Below are 21,903 nucleotides of genomic sequence, written 5' to 3' on the forward strand. Positions count from 1 at the left end.
AGGGGGAAATGAGCGCGGTGCGCCGGGCCAAGGGGTGCGCCCGCGGGCACGCTGTCCCTTTAAGAGCGCCCCCCCCAAGATGTCGCCGCGGGTTCATGTGCTCGCTCTACCGAACTTGCTGGTTCTCCCTGACCCTCGGCTCGGGCTCTTGGCGGCTGCCATTGGTTGGCAGCGCGGAGCGGCTCCTTCTGATTGGTGCTGGCGCGCGGCCCCGCCCCGGCCATGCCCAGCAGGCTGCGCTGCGGGCGGTGCCGGGCAGGTCGCGGCGATGGCGGCGGTGTAGCTGCGAGCGGGCGGCGCGGGGCCACCATGATCATCGAGAGCGTAGACGCGCTCAAGTCCTGGCTGGCCAAGCTGCTGGAGCCCATGTGAGTGCGGGCGTGCGGGCCGGGCGGACCGGGCGGACAGCGCTTCCCGCGGGCCGGGCCCGGCCCGGCCCGGGCGTTACGGCCCTGCCCCGCCTGCCCCCGGCCCGGGCCCGGCGCGCCCGGAGTGCGGGACAGCCCGGCCGGGGAGGTGCCGGGGCCCTCTGTCCTACAGCGTGCAGCGGAGCTGGAGAAGGGTTTGGAGCACAAGTGTGATGAGGAGCAGCTGGGGGGGCTCAGCCTGGAGCACAGGAGGCTCAGGGGCCCTTGTGGCTCTGCACAGCTCCTGCCAGGAGGGGACAGCCGGGGGGTCGGGCTGTGCTCCAGGGAACAGGGACAGGAGCAGAGGGAACGGCCTCAGGCTGGGCCAGGGCAGGCTCAGGGTGGGCACAGCAGGAATTTCCCCATGGAAAGGGTGCTCAGGCACTGGAACTGCCCAGGGAGGTTTGGATCCCCATCCCTGGAGTGTCCCAGGAAGGGCTGGAGGTGGCACTCGGGGCTCTGGGCTGGGGACAGGGTGGGGATAGATTGAATTTGGTGGTCTGGGAGCACTTTTCCAATCTCTGTGATTCTCTCTGCTCCCAACTGCTGCCCCAGCTGTGCTGTCGACTTCAGCCCCAGCTCTGTCATCTCGGAGCACAGCCAGGGGCTGCTGGAGGAGCTGACAAAGCCAGGCATAACGTTGAAACTGTGGGAACTCTGCATTTACATCCTGCTGCTGCTTGCAGTGGGACCGGGATGGAGTCAGCATGGGTCCGGGTCACGGTGTGCATTTTGGGTTCTGGTAACTGGCTGCCAAGGGGTGCTGGAGTTGTGCTGGCCCCAAGCTCTGCAGTGCCTGGGCACAGCTGGTGCTGCTGGCACACACAGCGAGGGCTCTCACTGGGGGAAGCTGCCTGTCAGTGCCTGGCCAGGCTTGGGGCTCCCATGATGTGCAGCCAAGGCCTGTGAGAAGGGTTTTAAATAGGCCTTAGGTCTGCTCGGTTGCCATCATTAAGTATTAGGCTTTTGGAAGTTCTTCACAGCTTTCTTTTTCCCTTGTTACATTCAGGGTTTCTCTGGTGTTTGGTCAAACGCTGCTGCAGGTCTCCAGGCTGGAGCACGACTCCTGCTCCTGCACTTTCCCTGCCAGCTCCAGTCAGTGTCCAGCGTTCTTGGGCATCTGAGCTGCACTGTGGAATGTGAGGCAGAAAATCAAGGGATTGGCCAGTGGGCCCTGGCACTATTGTCACTGTAGTGGCACTAGAGTGGCACTGGAGTGCCAGTACAGGCTGGCTTGTGTGGGATGGGTGCCTGGCATATGGAGGAAGGAAAGGTGATGGTTGTGCAGTGAGGGATTGCTTCCTCTATTTGGAATTGAAGATTTATAGTCAGTGGGTGAGGGCCCCAGTACATCACACACAGTGAATGCATCACATACAGGTTATTTCTCTGTGTGTGTAAGAATTGTAAAATCTGTCAATTTGTGGTTTCTTTGTTCTTAATTGCTCCATTTACCCTGGCTCTCAGTGGAGGTTGGATGTTGTTGGAGGCTATATGAGAGCAGAGCTGCTTGATTGCTGCTCATTGAGGATTTTTATTTCTTTCACCTGTTGCCCTCTGCTTGGCTTTTTGCCTTTTGCTTGTTTTTTGGATCTTTTTTTTACTTGAAATTATTTTGAGGTACACATACTTCAGAATTTTTCTTTCAGTTTCCACAGTTACTGTTCTCAGAAAATACACAATCACCTCTTTAAATGTTAATTTAATTTAAAAAAAAAAAGTCTTTTGAGTATTTTAGGTGTCTGCCCCCACCTGATATCTGGCATCTGCACACTCTGAGAGGCCAAACAAGGAGCTGTAATTTAGTCACACTGCTGAATAATGGGATCTAAAGCAATATCCAATTGAAAGATTAGTGGTGAAGTATCACTGCACACAGTTGGTGAGCTTGGTCTTTGTGGACCAGACACGAGTGAGAGAGCACAAGGAGAGAGCCTGGGTCAGTAATTGCTCCCCTCTAGGTGTTCTGCCAGCCTTAAAGGGTTTCTGTAAAATATGGCATGAGAGTGTCCTCGAGGAGGAAACCCCAGCTCAGCAGGATAGTCAGGGAAGCTGTGCAAAACACGTCTGTGTATGACCTCTGTGACACCTTCTGAACTCCTTTATAACAATGTTTTAACTTATAAACGCAGTTTAACCCTTCCCAGTCCTTGTGCATGCCTGCCCCGGCCGTGCTCTGCTGGGCCAGGGGAGGTTCAGCAGCAGTGGGTCTGGCTGGGCAGAGGAAAGGTGGTCTTCCCCCAGCAGAGCCCAGGAGGAGCAGAGCAGGGCTGCCCCTGCCAGGTGTGGCAGCTGAAATGTTGGGCTGTGTTGGCAGAAAGCCCTGTGCTGGCCCCAGGGCAGCTGTGCTGTGCTGGGTGAGCTGGCAGCCCAGGGGTGTGGGCAGCTCCTGGGGGCTCTGCAGTGCCTGTGCCCCAGCCCAGCACAGCTCTCTCTCTCAGCAGATGTGACGCTGACCCCTCAGCCTTGGCCAACTATGTCGTGGCGTTAGTCAAGAAGGACAAGCCCGAGAAGGAGCTGAAAGCTTTCTGTGCTGACCAGCTGGATGTGTTCCTGCAGAAAGGTGTGGTGGCACGGCTGGCTGGCTGGGGGAGGGAGGGTGCTGTACCACCACTGCCTTCTAAATCTTTCTTGGTAGCTCTGAATATTCCATACAGAGTTTGAAGGAATCCTGTGATTAAAAACATAACAATCATGAGATGAAGTCAGGTAACTTGGACTTTTATCGGTGTGTGGGAAGAAATGTTCTTAAATAAAAGCAATTTAATTTAAAGTGTCAGTCGAGTTGCCAGAAGCTTCTCTGACAGGTGTTTGGTAACTTTTGAAAACCTGGTCCGTGTTAGTCCTTCAGATTGCTGGCACCTTCACATGTGGCAGTTGGCTTCATAGTCAAGGATTTAAACACCTGAAAGTCTGACACTCACTGGGAAGGTTACTGTGCATTTCTTGTGATGTCGAACTGCTGATGAGGGTGTTGAAAATTGTTTACTCTCATAAAAATTGCCCTTGAGAGGCTGCTGAGTGTAGCTGATGGAACTTGTGGATGGCTGTGGACTTGCTCCTTGATCTCAGGCACCAGTCATGCTTGCCTCTTAGAACAGGAGAGTCTCTGTTGCTGTCTGTGATATGCCTGAGGAATTTCTTTCTCTAAATGAACAGCCTCAAGTGCCACAAATGTAATTCCAGCTCCTTCAGTGGAGCTAATGCTCATTAATCTGAGGGGCTGCAAGCAGCCCACCTGGCTGACTGTTTTCAGGGTCTTCTCTGGTAAATGTAAGCATGCACTTAAATGCATATGTAACTGTATTTTCTTGTGTTCTGTATCCTCAGAAACTTCAGGGTTTGTAGATAAACTTTTTGAAAGTTTGTACACCAAGAGTTACCTTCCTTCTGCTGAGCCCACAAAGGCAGAGGCAAAGCCTGCAGGGCAAGAGAAAGAAGAAGTCAAGGAGGAGGTAATGTTATTTATTCTGCCTGCCTTTTATTTTCAAATCAGCTCTCCTACATTTGTGAGGCAAAATGTGACAGAAAAATGTACTCTATTGTGACTAGTGATGTGTGTCCAAAGAACCATGGAAGGTGACTGTTCACACAAGAACACTGTACATCCCTTTGTAGAGTCTACCTTTGATTAAGCACCCAGAAATCCTGTTCACAGCTCTGGTAATTCCAGTGGATGATTGCTTGGAAGGGTTTGAGAGGGGGGAAGCAGCAAAAACATTCCAAAACATTTCCAATTTTGTATATTCTGTGAGGAATGAAAATTACGTAAAATGTTTTCTGTGATGCTTAAAATCATTGAAATATGTCAGCCTCTGTATTGGAATAGTTACTTTGGGAAGGTAGGTAGGGTTTTTATGCCAACAGGTATATCTTGATTTTAAGTTCTGTTGGCAAAATTGAAAGCAATCACATTTTTGAAAGAAGGTGACAAATAATTGCAGAAATTGTCAGTCAGCCAAACCCAGGTCAGCCCAAACCAATGCAGGTCCTTATTTACCTGACTGTGGTTCATCAACTGATATAAATTAAAGTTGCTTTCTACTTCTTTTTCCTTTTCTCTGATGACTTGTTTTACTTGAGGATGTGATGCAGAGTTATGACAGTTTGTGGAAGTAGCTTTGCTTATGGCAGTTCATAATTTGAGCAAGACTTTCACTGTAAGAGCTTTCCCCTCTGTTCTCAAAGTACTGCTGTAGTTTATGGAAAGTCCCACAGAACTACCTTCAGCTGACACTGCCAGTGCTCTGGTGGGGGCAGAGGAGAAGGTTTGAGGGGCTGGAGGGGAGTGGCAATAAGCAAAAGAAGATATCTAGGACAGCTTTATGGGACAACGTTACAGAATTCAGGACATTAATTAGTTACTTTGACATCAGCAAGGCCTTCACAATGTGTCATGAAGCTCGGTGTATGGTGTGTTTCCTACACATGGAGGCCACAAAATGAACCACACATGGGATTACAGGGCTGGAGGGGACCCCAGGTGCCATGTGGTACACCTTGTGCTGGGAGCAGGACTGCAGTGGAGCTCTCCAGAGCGCTGTCAAGCCAAGCCTTGAGTGTTTCTGCCAGTTCTCCCCAGATCATCCTCTTTTAGAAGGATGCAGGAAGCCTTCCTTTTGGTTTCAGTTGGAAAAAAAAGTCTTTTAAAAATCAGTGCATGTAAGCTTTTTCCACCAAAATTTACAGTAACTTGTAAGCAGTGTGAAATGTCAGCAGAAGTACAGAATGGGTCAGTGGTTTGCAGTAGTGGTACAGCTGGCAGACTTCTGAATCTGCTATGGTGGAGGCCAGCAAGAAATGTGACCAGTTCCACCATGGGAGCAGGTTTTTGCCCTGAAGCAGTTATTTAAAATGTCAGCTAGTGACTTCCCTGCCTGGAGAGGTGACTGCACACTTTGTGTTTAAAGGTTCAGGAAATACCTCACTTGTAGGAGTGCTTATGCTAAATAAGGAAGTAGAGTGGAGAGAGATCTTGTCCTTCATGAATCCTGTTTAGAAACAAAACATCAAAGTGGTTTTATTTAGGGGCATCTCTTCTGCAGAAAAAAAAAGTAAGTTTTGAGACCAAAACTCTTCAACAGACTCTAGTGCTTGATTACTTCTAGTGCTTCAGTACTCTGGGCAAGTAATACTTGAATATTGTTTTCTTTGTGCTGCTGTCTATAACTTGACTACATTTTAGTGTCATTTTCTTAATTTTAAAAAGTGATACTCGTCCTTGTTTGGTAGTTGTGTGTTAAACAGAATTTTCAAGAGTCTGTTGAAGAAGAGCGGGAGAGCAGGAAGAAGAAGTATTCCAGTCCCCAGAGGAGCCGTGCAGATTCCAGTGAGCAAAGGTTAGCTTTGAGCCACAATGTTAAGAAATTTTTCTGTATTTGCTGTCAGTCTTTGACTGTGTTTTCTTACCTTGTAGGTAGTGATTTTTGTGAAAAATAGGGATTTTCTCCTTCGTTTGACTGTGATACGTTGTGTATATGCTGTTCACGTGCATGAGAAGTCTTCACAGGAAGTTGGCCTCTTGCAAAAGAGGCCAAATATTCTTCAAATTACAATTCCTAGGAATGTCATCAGTTCCATTGTTTCCCTTGTTATATAAATGAAGAACATTTTTGGGGTCTAGTTTTTGGGGGCAGCTGTTCACACTGTGTCAGCATCACTTCTAAAGCCTGTTCTGGTTTGAGCATCATAACTGTCTCACTTTGGAAGCTCCTCCTGCTTTCTACATACCGGTGAACCAGCTTTAAGATTCTGTACTTCTCAGTGTAATTTGTGAAATTCTGACTTAAGTGTTTCACTGCCCAAATGGATGGGAAGGGTGAACAGTATCTTTCCATGTTGTAACCTTCTTTTTTAATTTTGTGTCTCTTTTCACTGACATGGTCTGCGTCTGTCTTTCCTAGAACCAGAGAGAAGAAGCGGGATGATGGGAAATGGAGGGACTATGACAGGTACTATGATAGGAGTGACTTGTACAGGGAGAAGTCTGGCTGGCGCCGGGGCCGCAGTAAAAGCCGGAGCAAGAGCAGAGGGCTGAGTCGGAGCCGCAGCCGCAGCAGGGGCCGCAGCAAAGACCGGGATGGCAGCAGGAGTGGTGAGTACCCGGGGGCTGCTTCAGGAGAGCATCCTGTTGCAGTGACAGCTGTCACTTCTGCATTCGGGATCACCCAGCAGGCAGGAGATGCCCTTGAGAAGTTGGAGCAAATTCTGATAGCTTTGTGTTCTTGAAATGATTAGTTAAGATGCTGTTCTTCAGAGTAGAACAATTAAGAGGTTTGTTTTCTTATTTGCTAACCTCTTAATTTATCCACAGGTGTATTCTTGTGGATAGCAGTAGCTCATATTTTTGTACTGTGTGTTCTGCCAAAGCTGTTGATTTTATTCTTTTTTCCTCTTAAGGACTGAACTTTTGCCAAGCAGTGTTTCCCTTTTCCTTTTGTTACTGTGTATTTTTTAGAGAAGGTTTCTTTGCAGTTGCAGGTGGTTACCATATGATTGTTCTTTTAGGGCTAGTTCAGGTCTGTCGGAAAAGTAGGTGGCACAGATTACAGCATTCCACGCACCTTGAGGCCGCGTTAGTTAAGGGCAGAGGTAGGTTTGTTGTTTCAGGCTTTTGCCCTTCTTTCTCCTTTAAAAGAGAGCTGTAAGCCAGAGTGAAATAAGTAGTAGAGGAATGAATGTGCATTTTGCAAAGAAGACTTGGATATTTCTGAAGGTAAACCCCTATTTACGTTATATTTAGTTACTACTCCATTGGTAAGACCGAGCTCCTTCAAGAACAGCTCAATGTGCAGAACGCTGAGTATTTCAGAGAACGTGTTATTATCTCTTGCTCATGGCTCTGGTGTACAGAGCACAACATGAAGGCTTTACTCAGCTTTGTTTTTTTTAAACAGAGCACCGAGAGAGAGAGAGGTCAAAATACAAGAGCGAAAAAAATGACGTCGAAAGCTCATATAATCCGGTGTCCGCATCTCCCAGTAAATCCTCTGAGCAGTATTCCTCTGCACAAGCTATTCCCAGTGCTGTAACTGTCGTTGCACCTGCACACCACCTTGAAGGCACCACCGAGAGCTGGTCAAATTACTTCAACAATCACAGCAATCCCAGTTCATTTGGCAGAAACCCTCCTCCTAAAAGAAGATGTCAAGATTATGATGGTAACTGTTCCTTAGTTTTCAGTTTCATGCCTTATTTCAATGTTTCTGTTACTTTTTTTTTTAGATATTCGCTAAATCTGAGCAGCAAGTCACACTGCAGCAGCATGTGATGTGTACTTGTATGTAACAGATGCAGAGGTGCCCTTTATTGTACTGGAGAAATAACCAGTCTTACTGCAAGCAGTTTGCATATGCTGTGGCAATTGCTGGATAAGAACATATGGAGTTTTTTCACAGTTCTCTATGTGCCAGACAAATACCTCAACCACTGGCAGTCCTGGTGCAGATTGCAGTGTATGTTTAAAACAAACCGCAGTACTTCTGACTTTTTTCCACAGCTTTTATGATGAATGCATGTAAGTTTGTATGCTTGTATGAAAGATGGTTCTAATTTTAATTATTTTGTGAAACTTTACCTTACAATATAATAACGTAGCAGTGGATGCATGTTTTTTTTAGTAAGAAATTGCATGAAAACCTGAAGTGTTACAAATCGCTGAGAACTGCTGCGTGTGCTGTCTAACACGAGGTGAAATGTCCTGTTTTGCAGAGCGAGGCTATTGTGTCCTTGGTGATCTCTGCCAGTTTGATCACGGAAACGATCCGTTAGTGGTGGATGAAGTCTCCTTGCCCAGCATGATCCCGTTCCCGCCGCCGCCGCCGGGGCTGCCGCCGCCGCCGGGACTGCTGCTGCCGCCGCTGCCGGGGCCGGTGCGCGGCCTGCGCCTGCCGGTGCCGCAGCCGCACCCGCAGCCCCCGCCGCCCGTCGTGCTGCCCGTGCCGCGTGAGTCCAGCGCGGCTGAGCCGGCTCCTCTGCTGCGGGGTGCTGCTCAGAGCAGTGCCCAGAGCTGGGGCTCCTCTGCTGCGGGGTGCTGCTCACAGCAGTGCCCAGAGCTGCAGCTCCTCTGCTGGCACTGTGCTGCTCACAGCAGAGCCCAGAGCTGGGGCTCCTCTGCTGCAGGGTGCTGCTCACAGCAGTGCCCAGAGCTGCAGCTCCTCTGCTGGCACTGTGCTCTTCAGAGCAGTGCCCAGAGCTGCAGCTCCTTTGCTGGCACTGTGCTCTTCAGAGCAGTGCCCAGAGCTGGGGCTCCTTTCTTTGCTGGCAGTGTGCTGCTCAGAGCAGTGCCCAAAGAATTCTGAATATTTAGTTGGTAAACCATGATGTTCCTAGCACTGCAGACTGGGCTGGGGAGTGGAGCTGGGGATCTTTCAGCTCACCTCAGTGGCAGTGGTGGTGATTGGATTGGTCACTGACACTTACTAGCCAGGTTTTTCCTGCTGTAATGCAAGAAACATTGCAATGCAGTCTCTTAGAACACTAGGGCTTAGGACCTAGAACACCAGGTTCTAATAAAGATCTAGTGTTGGTGCTACATTATCTACATACTAGAAAGCAATATATTACTGACACATTTAAGAGCTTTCTTAGTTCAGCGGTGATCTGAGATGTTGAACCTTTTGTGTTATCCTCCTGCATCTTTAAAGTCTATGAAGAAGTAGCATATTAGGGGCATGCTTACTCTGTTTCAGTATTGTCTATTCCAGGGACAAAATAAATGCTGTGATAATTGTGTCCAGTATCAGCAGTTTTGGGATGAGGAATAATTTGATACAGGATTAACCCTAAACTTTGCATGAGCCCTTCAGCAGGTGGAACTGGCTTGCTGTGGGAGAACAGACACTGCTAGGATGGGCTGTGCAGTGTCACTTGGGGTCCTTTTGGATCATACAGTCAATAGGAATGTCTGTATGGTACATGGGGAAACCAAAGCACAACCAGCTAGAGAAATTCCTTGTCTGGGAATGCCTCTTGCCCTGCAGCTCTTCTTTCAGAACTGCAGTCTGAATGCTGCTGAGCTGATCTCTTGCTCTGAGCAAGCTTTGGCTCTCCATGGTAGAGCTGAGGGAGGAGCTGCTGTGGTTAAAGCATGAACAAACCACTGGGGAAGAAAAGACACTTCTTTCTTTTCCCTTAAAGCTTTGTCTCTCCTGAGAAAGAGAAAATGTGTTGGACTCAGAGTAGCCTACCTGAACAGGCTTCTCAGTTTACTGTTGCTGTAGTGGGATTGGACATACTTACAACCCTGACCTTGCTCAAAGCAAGGCATAAACACAGCACTGAATTGTTTGCTTGTTCTGCCTTCGGGCTGTCGGTGTGTGATGTGTTCTGTGGTGTTGTTGTTGCAGGGCCACCTTTAACACAGTCCAGCTTGATAAACAGTCGTGACCAGCCGGGGACAAGTGCAGTGCCCAGTCTTGCACCCGTGGGAGCAAGGCTGCCTCCTCCTCTGCCTCAGAACCTGCTCTATACAGTGTCAGAACGTAAGCAAGTGCCTTTTGGTTTAAATCTCTTTGATGGAAACATTTTACACTTTCTCTGTTGATGTGTGATTAGAAGTTATGATCTGTCTTCCTCCAATATATACAAATCTAAAAAGAAGTCTGATGGCTCTCCCTGGGTCAGCCCTTCATCCATTCTGGGATGGAATGGCAGCAGTGCTCTGCCCTGGTCTGAGGAGGAGCACTGTGGGAGGCTCTGGGTTTCATGTCCTCGCAGCAATCCAATTGTTGTATGAGAAATGTTCCTTTCATCTTCAAGCCATTCAGTAGGACATTAGTAGATGAAAGATGGATCTGCAAACCTGTAATTGCTGTTGAACTTGGGTTTTATTCCTCTCCAGTTTGGACTAATACAGATGAGAGCTTTTTTTTTCCAGCTGTATGTCACAATAGTTCATACAGTCTTCATAGACATCAGTGCTTTTCCTGTTCGTTTTCCAGAATCACCCTGATTCTAGCTTTCTAAAGGTTGTTAGCTTTCACTGGACACATCCCTCTTCCTTAACACAATTTTCAAAAGTGTGTTTTTACGAGGGAAAAATATAGCAAAATACCTGGAAAGTCCTAGATTGCTCAATTTAACAACAACAAACAACAAAATTTAACAACAAAATTTATTTCTTTGATAATTAAAGCATTAATGGCATTCCCATGTTCTCTATCACCAAAACAAGATAATTAAATGTGTTTTATAATAGTCTCATCTGGGTTTTTTTAACATAAATATTCTGAATTTTATTCAAAGAGGGGATCTAGTTCAGTTCATGATCCATGTCATTTTATTTGTAACTTCCGTGCTTCTCAAAACCTGAGACACTCAAATTTCTTATTAGGTAATCTGTTCAGTTATCCCCAAGTCCTGTTGGGTGTTTGGGTGTCACCATCTGATCCTTTCAGCTCCAGAACTTCTAATGGGAGATTCTGCCTGTCGGAGCTCACAGGGCTTCACAGTAATTCTGTTCTCCAGAGCCTCTGTGGAGATTCTCATGTCCTGTTCTTGGGCTGTTGTGGTAACAGCTGCTGGTTGCCCTCTTGCAGTCAATCATGTTCTAAGTAAGGGAAGAGGAGCTGGTGGTTCTGCTCCTTCGAGGTTAGAGAAAGTTCTTGTTTTACAGTGTCAGGCCCTGCTATCAACGTGGATATTGTGGGGCATCTGATTTTACCTGTAGAGTTGTCTTTGTTGCTGCAGAATAAGGAGCTGAGATTTTGGAGGCATTCATGTTTGTCAGGTTCCCTTGTACAGGCATTTGTTCTGTTCCTGTGAAGGCTCTTCACAGACTTCATTCATTCCAGTTCTTGTACAGCTTTTCCTTTTTACGGTTAAAAAATTGTGTTATCCTCAATTTGGACCTTGGGCTGGAGGAACAATAGGAGTCAATTGTCATCTTGTATTCTTGTGGTGACCACTTCTAATGGAAATAATCATTAGTACCTTGCCTAAGCTAGGCAGCTGATCTCACTCTTATATAAAGAGAGTTCAGTAGGTAAGTATTGGTTCCATTACCTCATTTCTCAGCTTTCTTTGATTGAAATCATTTAAGTATGTTCTTCACCTAAAATTCTTGTCTGAAGAGACCCAGACTGCTGGGCTGAAAATCTCTTTGCATCTTAGACTCTACAGTATACATGCTGAAACCAAAACCTGTGTTGTTGTCCTTAAAACACTGCCAGGCGTTGTGCACGCTGTCACACAGACACCTCAGGCCTTTCCAGGCAGTGGATCAGCAGTACTCTGTATTGTGACCTGTGTGCTTTGGACAAACAGGACCAGAATAAAAACCAAAGGAGAATGTGTCCAGATAGGCTAGGCCTGGAATTCAGGTGAGGGTTTGCAGTGGCTGCACAGGTTGGCTGTACCACCTCTCTTCTCTTCATCCAAGAGAGCTTCTGACTCTTGGACATCCGTGCACTTCCTTGAAGGAAAATTAACCCCGAGTCTTAAACTCACTTGAAAAATTCTGTCATTTCTCTCCTTTTTTTGTAGATACATATGAGCCAGATGGCTATAACCCTGAAGCTCCTAGTATTACCAGTGCTGGTAGATCTCAGTATCGACAGTTCTTTACGAGAGCACAAATGCAGCGTCCAAATCTAATTGGCCTAACATCTGGGGAGATGGATACAAACCCTCGAGGTAGGAAGGGTTCTGGTCATTGCTGTTGCTATTTTTGTCCAAGACCGTCAACACTTTTCCCTCTTTTCAGGCTGAAAGCACTAGTTTTTCTCACTGATCTAGTGTTTCAGAGCTTTTTTTTTTTTTTTACATTTCTACCTTTTTTAAGTGCTAACATGCCCATATTAAAGTCAAAGCAGCCTTTTTTGATTAAAAATAACCACTTGCTTGGGAATGCTACAAGGGTTTTGTTGGTTGGTTGGGGTTTTATTCCTCTTAAGCCTGTGAAGGTATTTTCCAGGTACTGGTAGCTCCTAGAAAGAAAAATGGTGCCTAAAGATGGATTTAGCAGCACAGTCTGCAGACTGCTTTTGATCAGCGGAGGGCACAGAGGTGATGATCCAAGCTCCTTGCCTTGGCTGTTGTGATGGTAGTGAAGAAGAGAGCTGCCATGGCATGTTTTGGTGCTTTATGCTCTGACTCTGTCAGCCAGGTGTTCTCTCTGAAGTGAACATCACAGGTATCATTCCAGTTTCCCAGCTGATGGGAATCCCAGTCTGCACTTACATAATTCCTAGCCCCTGCCTGAACGGATGTGGCTGCTGTCTCTTAGTGGTGATGTGCACAAAGCATCTTTTAGGGAAGGGCACAGGTCAAGGCTCTTCAAAGTTTAGTTGTAGTAGCAAAACTTTCTTTCTCCGTTGTGTTTTCCTGCCCTGATTCTTAAACCAAAAATGTTAAGTTTTGGGTTTTATTGTTCTACTTCAGTATTTCTTACTTAGTAGCTAAGAAAGATTTTTTTTTTTTTTTTCCCCCCCCAGTATTTCCTTCCAGTGACTCATCTTATAAGGAATATGGTTAAATATTATTGTAGAAATTGCTGTTGCTGTTTGCATCTTAATGACTGTCACAGGGGCAGGGTTGGGGCTTAATTGAGAGCCCATCTCAGGTAAGGCAGGGGTGAGTGCTCAGTGCAGGGCCTCACACGACATGTTTTACTGTCTTTATCACAGCTATGAAAGGTTTGCTCTCAGATCATCCTCCAAAATGAGGATGACATGCCCAGAAATACCCAGTCTCTGTTCTCACCAGTGTAACCAGCAGAGCCCTGGCTTAAACAAAAGCCATAGAAATTGTTGTGTAACTCAGACTTCTTTTTAGGGGTTGAATATTTGGCATTCACAGGAGACTAACACAAAGGGCATAATCTTGAAAAGGTTGCAAATAAATTTCTAGCAACTTTGTGTTGGTAGAATTTGCTTCAAACTTTAAATCTGATGTCTTAAAAGAGTGTAATAGTTGTGCTTAGTTAGCAGTTTGTTGCTGAAACCTGGCTGGAGGGCGGCAGTGGGATAGCAGTGGAAAGAAGGGGTTGGTTCTTAGTTGCTTTTGCTCTGTCAGGGGTTCATACGGGGCAAGCTGGTTGTTAATGCAGCCCCTGCCCACTGCAGGGCTCTAACTTAAAGCCTGAGGATCCACCCATGGGTTCTTTTCCTCCTTTTCTGTTTTGTTGGGATTTGGGGTTTTCTTTTTTCTTTCTCTCCCTTTCTTGCAGAATCTGAGTTTTCAGTACCTGAAAAATGACGTTTTAGCTGTGCTTCTTCAAGCTAGTACTAGCCTTAAAGGTCAAAACCCATCCCTCCCAGCTGGACCATGTGTGTTTCTCTCAGGATGTTTAGTTAGGCTAGGGAATGATTTGAATGGTTTTGTTCAGAAACAAAACTGATTGATTTGATAAAGTCATCCTAATGTTTATGTTTTTAATCTCAGTTCTGTTTTGCTGTGTGAAAGCTTTTCCATGTGTGGTGGATAACACAGGCCTTTTTCCTTCCCTCCAGCTGCCAACATTATCATCCAAACTGAACCTCCCATTCCCATTACAAATAACAGCAGCAATGTCACTAGAGTTGTCCTGGAACCGGACAGCAGGAAGAGATCTCCAAGCAGCATGGAATGTCCACCACTGAAGAAACCCTGGTTGGGAAAGTAAGAGTTAGCCACAGATGTTAATTCAAATGTACTCGATGGCTGTCAGTGCTGTGAGCATTGCTATTCACCAGTCTGTAATTTGGGATGGTTGGGTCAGAAAGTCTGTGTTCCCATAATATGGAGACTAAACATGGGATTGGGGGAAGCTCTCTTTTGTTAGTGGCTAGAGGGTGTACTTTTCAGAGGAGAAATGCATTTTAGATGTATGTTAACATTTGCTGCCTTAGTTAGGCATTTATGTACTTATCTGAACTCTTCCTATTCTCCTTTTCTCTAGGCAAGTGAATAACAGCCAGAATAAGCCAGGGTTTTTGAAAAAGAATCAGTATACTAATACGAAATTAGAAGTTCGAAAAATTCCACCAGAATTGAACAATATTACACAGCTCAATGAACACTTCAGCAAATTTGGAACTATTGTAAACATTCAGGTAAAAAACCAAAATCGGTTTTATGTCTGTGTGTGGGTATTTTATTTTCCCTGAAGCCTGCTTGAATGCTGCATAGTTTCTTTGAGAAATCTTAGTGGAGATGGATTTGGAGAGGAGGTAATCAAGTTCAGAGAAACCTTTTCTTGGTCTGCTGTACTGTGTATTATTAATTCTGTAAAACATACTGGTTTCAGCCTTCATGACGACTAATTACATGTGAAAGCTGGCAGGTTTATAACAGTGTCTAAACCAACTCAGTTTTTGAGCAACTTGTGTATGACTTTTGAATGAGATGATCTGACAGTTTGTCTTATATGACAGTCTTTATCTGCTTCAGTTTGTTACCACTTGGCATCCTAGAACTGGCTCCAACTCAGGGGTGCCCTTGCCTTGTAAAAAAACAGAAAAAGCACTTAAAAATAGTAGTTAAAATAACATTTCATTTCCATTTATTTTTCTAGACAAAACGGTTGCCTCTGAAGTCCTCAGTTAGAGGTCTAAATAAGAGAGAGATACCTGGGAAGCCTCTGTATTTCTTGATAACTTTGTCTTAGCCCAAAAGATATTGTGGTGCTTTCTGCACCTCTCTAATGAAATAATGTATTTCAAACATGCTATCTCAATTACTACACTAGAAGGTGCAAGGTACATTTTTATTGCTATGATACTAATTTTCAGAGAAAAAGATGCTTATTGAAGACTTTGAGATGCTGCTGCATTGAGGGTGTGGTGAGGCTTTGCACTGTGCACCCTCGGGAGGCTGGAATAAAGAGCCTCGGGGTCAACACCAGTGGTACCAGACATACCCAGGGGCACTGCACAGTGCTCTGAATATGTGATGCTGTTGGTGGAGGAGATTCATTCATCCATCCATCCATCCATTTATTTGAGTGTATATAGACTTTGCTGCAAGTACATGTAAAGTTTGCCAAAAGCTATTTTGCTTTAATTACGTAGAGTGTCTTACCAGTGTTTTGAGCTGTTAGTACACTGGATACTCAAGTCATCATTGCACATTATTTGTAGATGGGTTTGCTAGTGATTGAAATGTCTTCTTCCTTGAGAAATAAAGCATTTGTGAACTTTTGCTTCAGGTGGCTTTCCAGAATGACCCCGAAGCTGCTCTCATTCAGTACTTGAGCAACGACGAGGCGCGGAAGGCGATTTCCAGCACGGAGGCCGTGCTGAGCAATCGGTTCATCCGGGTGCTGTGGCACAGGGAGAGCGAGCAGCAGCCCCCGTTGCTGCAGCAGCAGCAGCAGGCGCCCACCCCGCAGGCCCTGCAGCACCTGCAGCAGCAGGCCCTGGCCACGCCGCCCGCCGTCACCGTGCACAGCAGCCTGGCCAAGGTACGTGCTGTCGAGGGGCTCAGCAGCGTTCCCGAGTGGCTGCTGCTGCAGAGGAGTACCTAACCTTGATGTTTTCACATCTCTGGGTACACAGGTGATGAACAAACCCCTGGCCTCTGGTGCCTACGTCCTTAACAAAGTCCCAGTGAAAAGGCGCCTTGGAGCAGCGGGTGGGAGCCAGCCTGAGCTCAGCCAGCCCGGGGCTGGGGTGGAGGAGTCTCAGGTATGTTGGGAGTGGACCATGGTCGTGCTCTCAGGGACAGCTTTAGCTTGTCAGCCAGGAAGGAACAAGCAAAGAGAACTTGTGAATCGTTCCCTCTTGGTTCTGTTCCTTTTCAGTAATGTTTCATGCAGCCATGGTCAGTCACTTCTTCCTCGTTTCATCGACTGGTTATATGGAACAGGGACAATGACTTCAGGAACTATCAACTACAGCACTATCAGTGTTGTAAATAGCATAAAATATTTTTAGCAGTGCTTGATAGTTAACAAGTCTGACAACCTGTATGTGAGACCAGCCTTTTATCAACAAATGTAATGGCTCTCCCAGTAATTTTTGAGCTTTTGCTGTGCTTTCATAGCAGTGCTAGAAGCTTAGAGAGTATTTGTACCCAGAGTTCAAGCCAATAAGCGTTCAATTCACACTGATACCATAGTGCAGCATGTGTTCTGGGCCATGGGGAAGTCCTTTTAAGAAAGGAAGCATGGAGTGGCTTTTGCTGCCTTACTTGATCAGAAAGTAGGATGTTGGGCTGCGACTGCAGAGCTGAAACTAAGGAACAGGCAGATCATCACCTTCAGCGGTGTCCTGGTGGGAGTCAGGATGCAAAGGGAGTCTGCCGTGGAGCAGGAAAGACAGTATCTTTTTCAGAAATCCTTTTAACTGGGCTGATGTCTTTATCCATGTGTTTAATTGCCTTGGTCTTTCTGCCTCCTTGCACAAATCTGGACATCTGAGTTGGGGTTTCAGGGGACATGATCCACTGGAGTTCCCTGCTGGTATATCGCGGTCACTTGGAAATATTCCATATTTTACTATGTGTTTTTTACTATTTCAGGTATTTCCTACTTCTACAAGCCACTCAAAAATGGTTTACAGTTCTCCAAACTTGAAGACAACTCTGAAGTCTGGTGCAGGGTCTAAACCTCACGACGTGCAAGAAGCCCTTAAAAAAAAGCAGGTACTTAATGCTTGATGGCTGCTTGACAGTGTAAGGAGCAAAGTGCTTTAAATGCAAGGTTTGATGGGCACCTGAAACCTCAACCACCCCTCTAGAGCTTGCAGACACACCTGGGGGTGATCATGTGTGGAGTGTCCTTTTGGGGTGTCTTACTTGACACACTTGGCCATGTTGGGTTTTCTGGGTTTGCTTGGGGTTTTCTGGATTTAATCTCTGCAAGTATGAGACACTTGCATGACAGTGCACACAGTATGTTTCTTAAGAGGTGTCTGAAAGGGGCAAAACGTTAGTAAAGTACCTTGCAGTAGGAAATAAGGATTTTATTTATTTTTTATTTATTGAATCAGCTGCACTTGATACTTCTGCTTTTTGCAGACAGTACTTTTGGTTGTGGATTTAACTTCTGTAGCTTGAAGAGGACAATATGATCTCTATGAGTACATGCAATGCCAGACTGCTTTTTACTGATGGAAAGAATTTTCTCCTCTTATAGGAGGCAATGAAACTCCAGCAAGATATGAGGAAAAAGAAGCAGGAGATGTTAGAAAAACAAATAGAATGCCAGAAGGTAAGTCTGGGATGTGGCTAGTAAGCACATTCTGATTTTGTACATACCTGTCTGTTGAAGGCTGTTTTTCCTGGAATTTTATGTTCCTGTTCTTTTATTTTTGTATAGATGTTGATATCCAAGCTGGAGAAAAACAAGGCCATGAAACCAGAAGAGAGAGCAGAAATTATGAAGACTTTAAAAGAGCTAACAGGAAAAATATCTCAGTTAAAGGATGAATTAAAAACTTCATCTACAACCTCCACACCATCCAAATTGAAGTCCAAGACAGAGGTATTTATTGTGCAACACACTTGCCTGCTTTGTTTTTGTTACTATTTCTATTAATATGTCTTAAAAATGCAACAGCATTACATCAAAACACTTGCAAGCAGCATTTTAATGTGAGTGATAACCATGGACAAACAAGCCATGGTTGGAGGAGCTCCATGACCTAGTTTTGCTTGTAGCTCATTCATGTTTGTTCCATTTCTAAAGCAGAGAATTGTGGGTCCTTCAAAAAATGGGGGGGACCAATGGGGGGGACCACACACACACAGAGGCAATGAAAACAAAACTGAATTTAGAGAAAAGTATGGCTATTGTGTCCTGATCTTTCTGTATCATTTGCATGAATGTACTGCTGAAGTGCAATAAAACATTACAGCTGTCCTTACAGTTCTGCCCTTAGCTTCTGTTTTCTCTTCCCACCCCTTTTTCTGCCAGGCACAGAAGGAACTGTTGGATGCAGAGCTGGACTTCCATAAGAGGCTGTCCTCTGGAGAGGACACGACCGAGCTGCGGAAGAAGCTCAATCAGTTGCAGGTGGAGGTGAGCTGGGCTGAGTGCTGCCGTTAGTGGGTGTGTGACTCCGGGCTGCTGCGATCCTCTCGCTGTGCTGTGTTCTCTCCCCAGGCTGCCCGCTTGGGCATCCTCCCTGCTGGTCGGGGAAAGGCAGCGGCGGGCGCGGGCCGGGGCCGGGGCCGCGGCCGTGGGGGCCGAGGCCGGGGCGTGCTGAACCACATGGTGGTGGATCACCGGCCCAAGGCGCTCACCGTGGGAGGCTTCATTGAAGAGGAGAAGGATGAATTGCTACAGCACTTCTCTGTAAGTGTGGCCTGAAATTAATACGCCTTTCTGTTGCTGCTGTAAAATCAAGCTCGTCTTAGAATAGCAATAAGTCTGAGATTTTGCCCAAAAATACAAGGGCTACAATAGTGATGGCTGCTGCAGCTGGGAGTCCTCTGGCTCTCGCTTTCCTGTCCAAAAAATCAGATTTCAGTGCCACTTCAGTACACTACAATTGTACCGCAATTATGGGAGTGGAGGAGAGCATTACTGCCAGTCCTAACGAACTTTTCCTCACAGAAATTCGGAGATATTGAAGATCTTCAGGAAGAGGATTCCCCATTAAGTGTTGTTGTAACTTTTAAGTCCCGCTCAGAAGCTGAAAATGTAAGTAGAATCATGGATATATTTTTTCACATATCTAAAATAAGAGCATTTAACCACTTGTGTCTGTCTTTGTATTTTAAAATGTCAAAGGCTTTGATCCCCCAGTTAGAGCTTGATAGTGCTTGGTGCTGCTGCAGGTAGTGCCCCTGAAGGGGAAGTAGCTCCTGGTGTCTGAGCAGTGACACAGGCAAGGGCTTTCCCTGATGAAGCTGCGTGTCCCTGGTAGTTCAGAGCTCTGCTCATCCTCTCACAGTGCCCGGGCAGGAGCAGGATTGGGCAGATTTGGGTGTGGCTGAAGTTGCTCCTGGAACACTGAAGTGGGTGGTTGTGGTTTATATGGTTGGGGTCTTCAAACATGCCCCTGTACCACGTGCTCTGGCTCTGGCTTGTTGCTGGTGCTAGAGGTTCTTTGCTTGGTCCTCTCTCTGAACATCTGTGCGCTTGGACTCCACTCAGGCTGCTAACCAGGGCTCCCGCTTCAAGGACCGGCGGCTCCAGATCTCGTGGCACAAACCCAAGGTACCCTCTGTGTCCACTGAAGTCGAGGAAGAGGAGTCCAAGGAAGAGGTATGGAAATCTCTTAACAACCTGATCATTCTTACTGGAATCTTAACAGCTGAGAGCTCTTAGGGTACAGTTTCCTGTGTGCTGAAGAAACTTCATAGAAGATGCTTTTGCAAACCAGTTTGAACTGGTTTTGAATAGTCAGGTACATTTCCCACCTTTCAAAACAGAGAAAATGGGGGGAAGAAAGACACTGTGGATGGGCTGTTAATTTGTCAATGATGTAAACAAGCCTCAGGTTCTGTATGTGCAGGCTGCAAAGCCTTTTACTTCTCACTCTTTGTGCTCTACTCTAGAAGTTGTGTGTTCTTCCCTGTAATTCACCTTGACACCTTCAGCTTTTAAAGGTTATTTTGTTGTAGCACTTAACAGAAACCTTGTTTGGGAGAGGGTGAGTGGTGGTTTGTTCCTGCTTCCCCTGAAGCCTGGCTCTCTTTCTCTTTCCTGATGTGAGGCTGCTGTTCTTCCCCTAAAACTGTTTGGATGTAACTGTGTGACTTTGAGAGAGACACTCTAACACCTGCACCAGATACCAGCACAGCTTGGAACTTGTGTCTGAAAATTCATTTTTTTCTTCCTCCAGGAGACTGAAACCTCAGATTTATTTTTGCACGAAGATGATGATGATGATGATGAAGATGAGGATGAATCCCGTTCTTGGAGAAGATGAAACTTGATGTTTGAAATGTATAATTTTAGGAATATAGTTCAAAGTACATCTTTTAAACGTTTATTTAAGGAAGTTGATGAGCCAAAAAGAGCTTTACTTTCTTTTCAAACGACAAAATTTACCATGAGCAGTTTGGTATGAAAACATTTGGGACACAGAGCTGTGAGACTGAGCTAGCCAAGGGCCCAGGAACTTCTTACAGGATTATCAAGCTCACCAGGGTGGTGATTTTTTTCTATTTAAGAAGGATAAAAAGGGGGGGAGGGGGTTGGAAATCAGTATTTTCTTGTCCTCTTTTTGTGTCACCTGTATTACCTTGTTTTGGGTTTTTTATAATGTGATTGGTTTGTTAGTTTATAATTGAAAAGATATTACAGGTTTTATTTAGCAATATTACGAGGTTAGGGGAAAGACAAACTTTCATTAAATATTATGAAAGAAAAACTGGCCTCATTTGCTCGTTGAAAAAAGGGAGCATTTTATTTCCTGTGGAGTCTCATGTTGTAGGAATTACTTGTGGCTAGATTGTTAAATCATTTACTTCAGTATGTGTGACAGCCACACCATCTCTATGTTGTGCTGCTTTTTGTGAGAGGAGGTGGAAGAAACAATTTCACAGGGTATTGTTGTAACGTTGTCCAGTTCACTGTTTCTCACAGGGAACATCAGCAGGAGCACACAGCGGAGTGGATTTTCACTCCTTGGTTTCCTTCTGTCATTTCAGTGTAAGGCTCAGTGTAGGTCAGGCTGTTCATTGCATTTCAGTATTTGTGAGCAAGAAGAAAGGAGTTGCAGTCTTCCTCAAAGGCAGCTGCACTGGCCCCTGTGTCCAGGCAGGAGCAGCTCTGCTCTGGCTGTTCCCAGCCGTGTCCAGGCAGGAGCAGCTCTGCTCTGGCTGTTCCCAGCCGTGTCCAGGCAGGAGCAGCTCTGCTCTGGCTGTTCCCAGCTGTGTCCAGGCAGGCCTGGGGGTCAGAGCAGGGTGGGCTCACCCCAGGGCTGGGGTGTCCTGCCTAGCCCGGCCCAGCTCAGAGCTGCCTGTGCACTGGGTGCCCCTCGTGTCCCCTGCCCGTGGCTCTGCTGTCCCCTGAGCCAGCAGGGCTGTGCTGAGCCAGGGCTGTGCCTTGTGCCTGGGACACCCAGCAGCACCTTCCCTGACTGCCTGCTTGCCCTGCCCGCTCCTCAAGACGTTTTTTGTGCATTTCTACACAAAACCAGCACCGTGGCCATGCACGGTGCTCTTCTCTCTTGGATGACTGCCAGTGTAGGCCCCAGTAGCTCCTGACTCAAGGACAGCATCTACCAAACCCTTTCCCTGCCTGTGGCACCCTTTGGGGTCACAGCCCTGCTGACTCTGTCCTTGTGCTGTGCTGAGGTTTCCAACTTGTGTAACGTCCTGTTTCTTGTCAGCTGAAGGGAATGTCTCCAGTATTCTGTCTCTTTTCAAACCTCTCCTCTTCCTAGAATTAGGACAGTCCTGCTAATGCTGAGACTAAATTCCAGGCATGAAGAAATGGAGGAGAAACACACCCCATGAACTTACGAGAATGTCTTGCTCTTCTCCCATCACCTCTAGGGGTTTTAATGTCTGTGGCACAGTGTGTATCTTGAGAAGTCCATTGCAGCAAACATGTCCGAGTCCTGACAGCTTAAAAAAGGAGAGAGGGATCAAAAGGATTTATATATTTTTTTGTACAGAG

General features: G+C 46.2%; 1 protein-coding gene across 2 annotated transcripts; it reads left to right on the forward strand.

The window, feature by feature from the left end:
- The first annotated feature begins 238 nt into the window (after positions 1–238).
- Positions 239–20,650, forward strand: RBM27 (RNA binding motif protein 27). 2 transcript variants are annotated; one of them, XM_041489972.1, is made up of 21 exons: positions 239–368; positions 2,852–2,970; positions 3,738–3,862; positions 5,640–5,746; positions 6,311–6,501; positions 7,304–7,567; positions 8,118–8,351; positions 9,755–9,889; positions 11,892–12,041; positions 13,859–14,006; positions 14,287–14,440; positions 15,535–15,789; positions 15,884–16,012; positions 16,848–16,970; positions 17,464–17,538; positions 17,647–17,811; positions 18,244–18,348; positions 18,433–18,624; positions 18,886–18,972; positions 19,429–19,539; positions 20,120–20,650. In XM_041489972.1, the coding sequence occupies exons 1-21, from the start codon at positions 310–312 to the stop codon at positions 20,204–20,206; spliced, it is 3,015 nt and encodes a 1,004-aa protein (XP_041345906.1). In that variant the 5' UTR covers positions 239–309; the 3' UTR covers positions 20,207–20,650. The 2 variants fall into 2 exon arrangements, with proteins under 2 accessions (XP_041345906.1, XP_041345907.1); XM_041489973.1 differs by lacking the exon at positions 11,892–12,041.
- The last annotated feature ends 1,253 nt before the right edge of the window (positions 20,651–21,903 follow it).

This window comes from Pyrgilauda ruficollis, unplaced genomic scaffold (genome assembly GCF_017590135.1).
Source record: "Pyrgilauda ruficollis isolate IOZ18807 unplaced genomic scaffold, ASM1759013v1 scaffold97, whole genome shotgun sequence".
Taxonomy (NCBI): domain Eukaryota; kingdom Metazoa; phylum Chordata; class Aves; order Passeriformes; family Passeridae; genus Pyrgilauda; species Pyrgilauda ruficollis.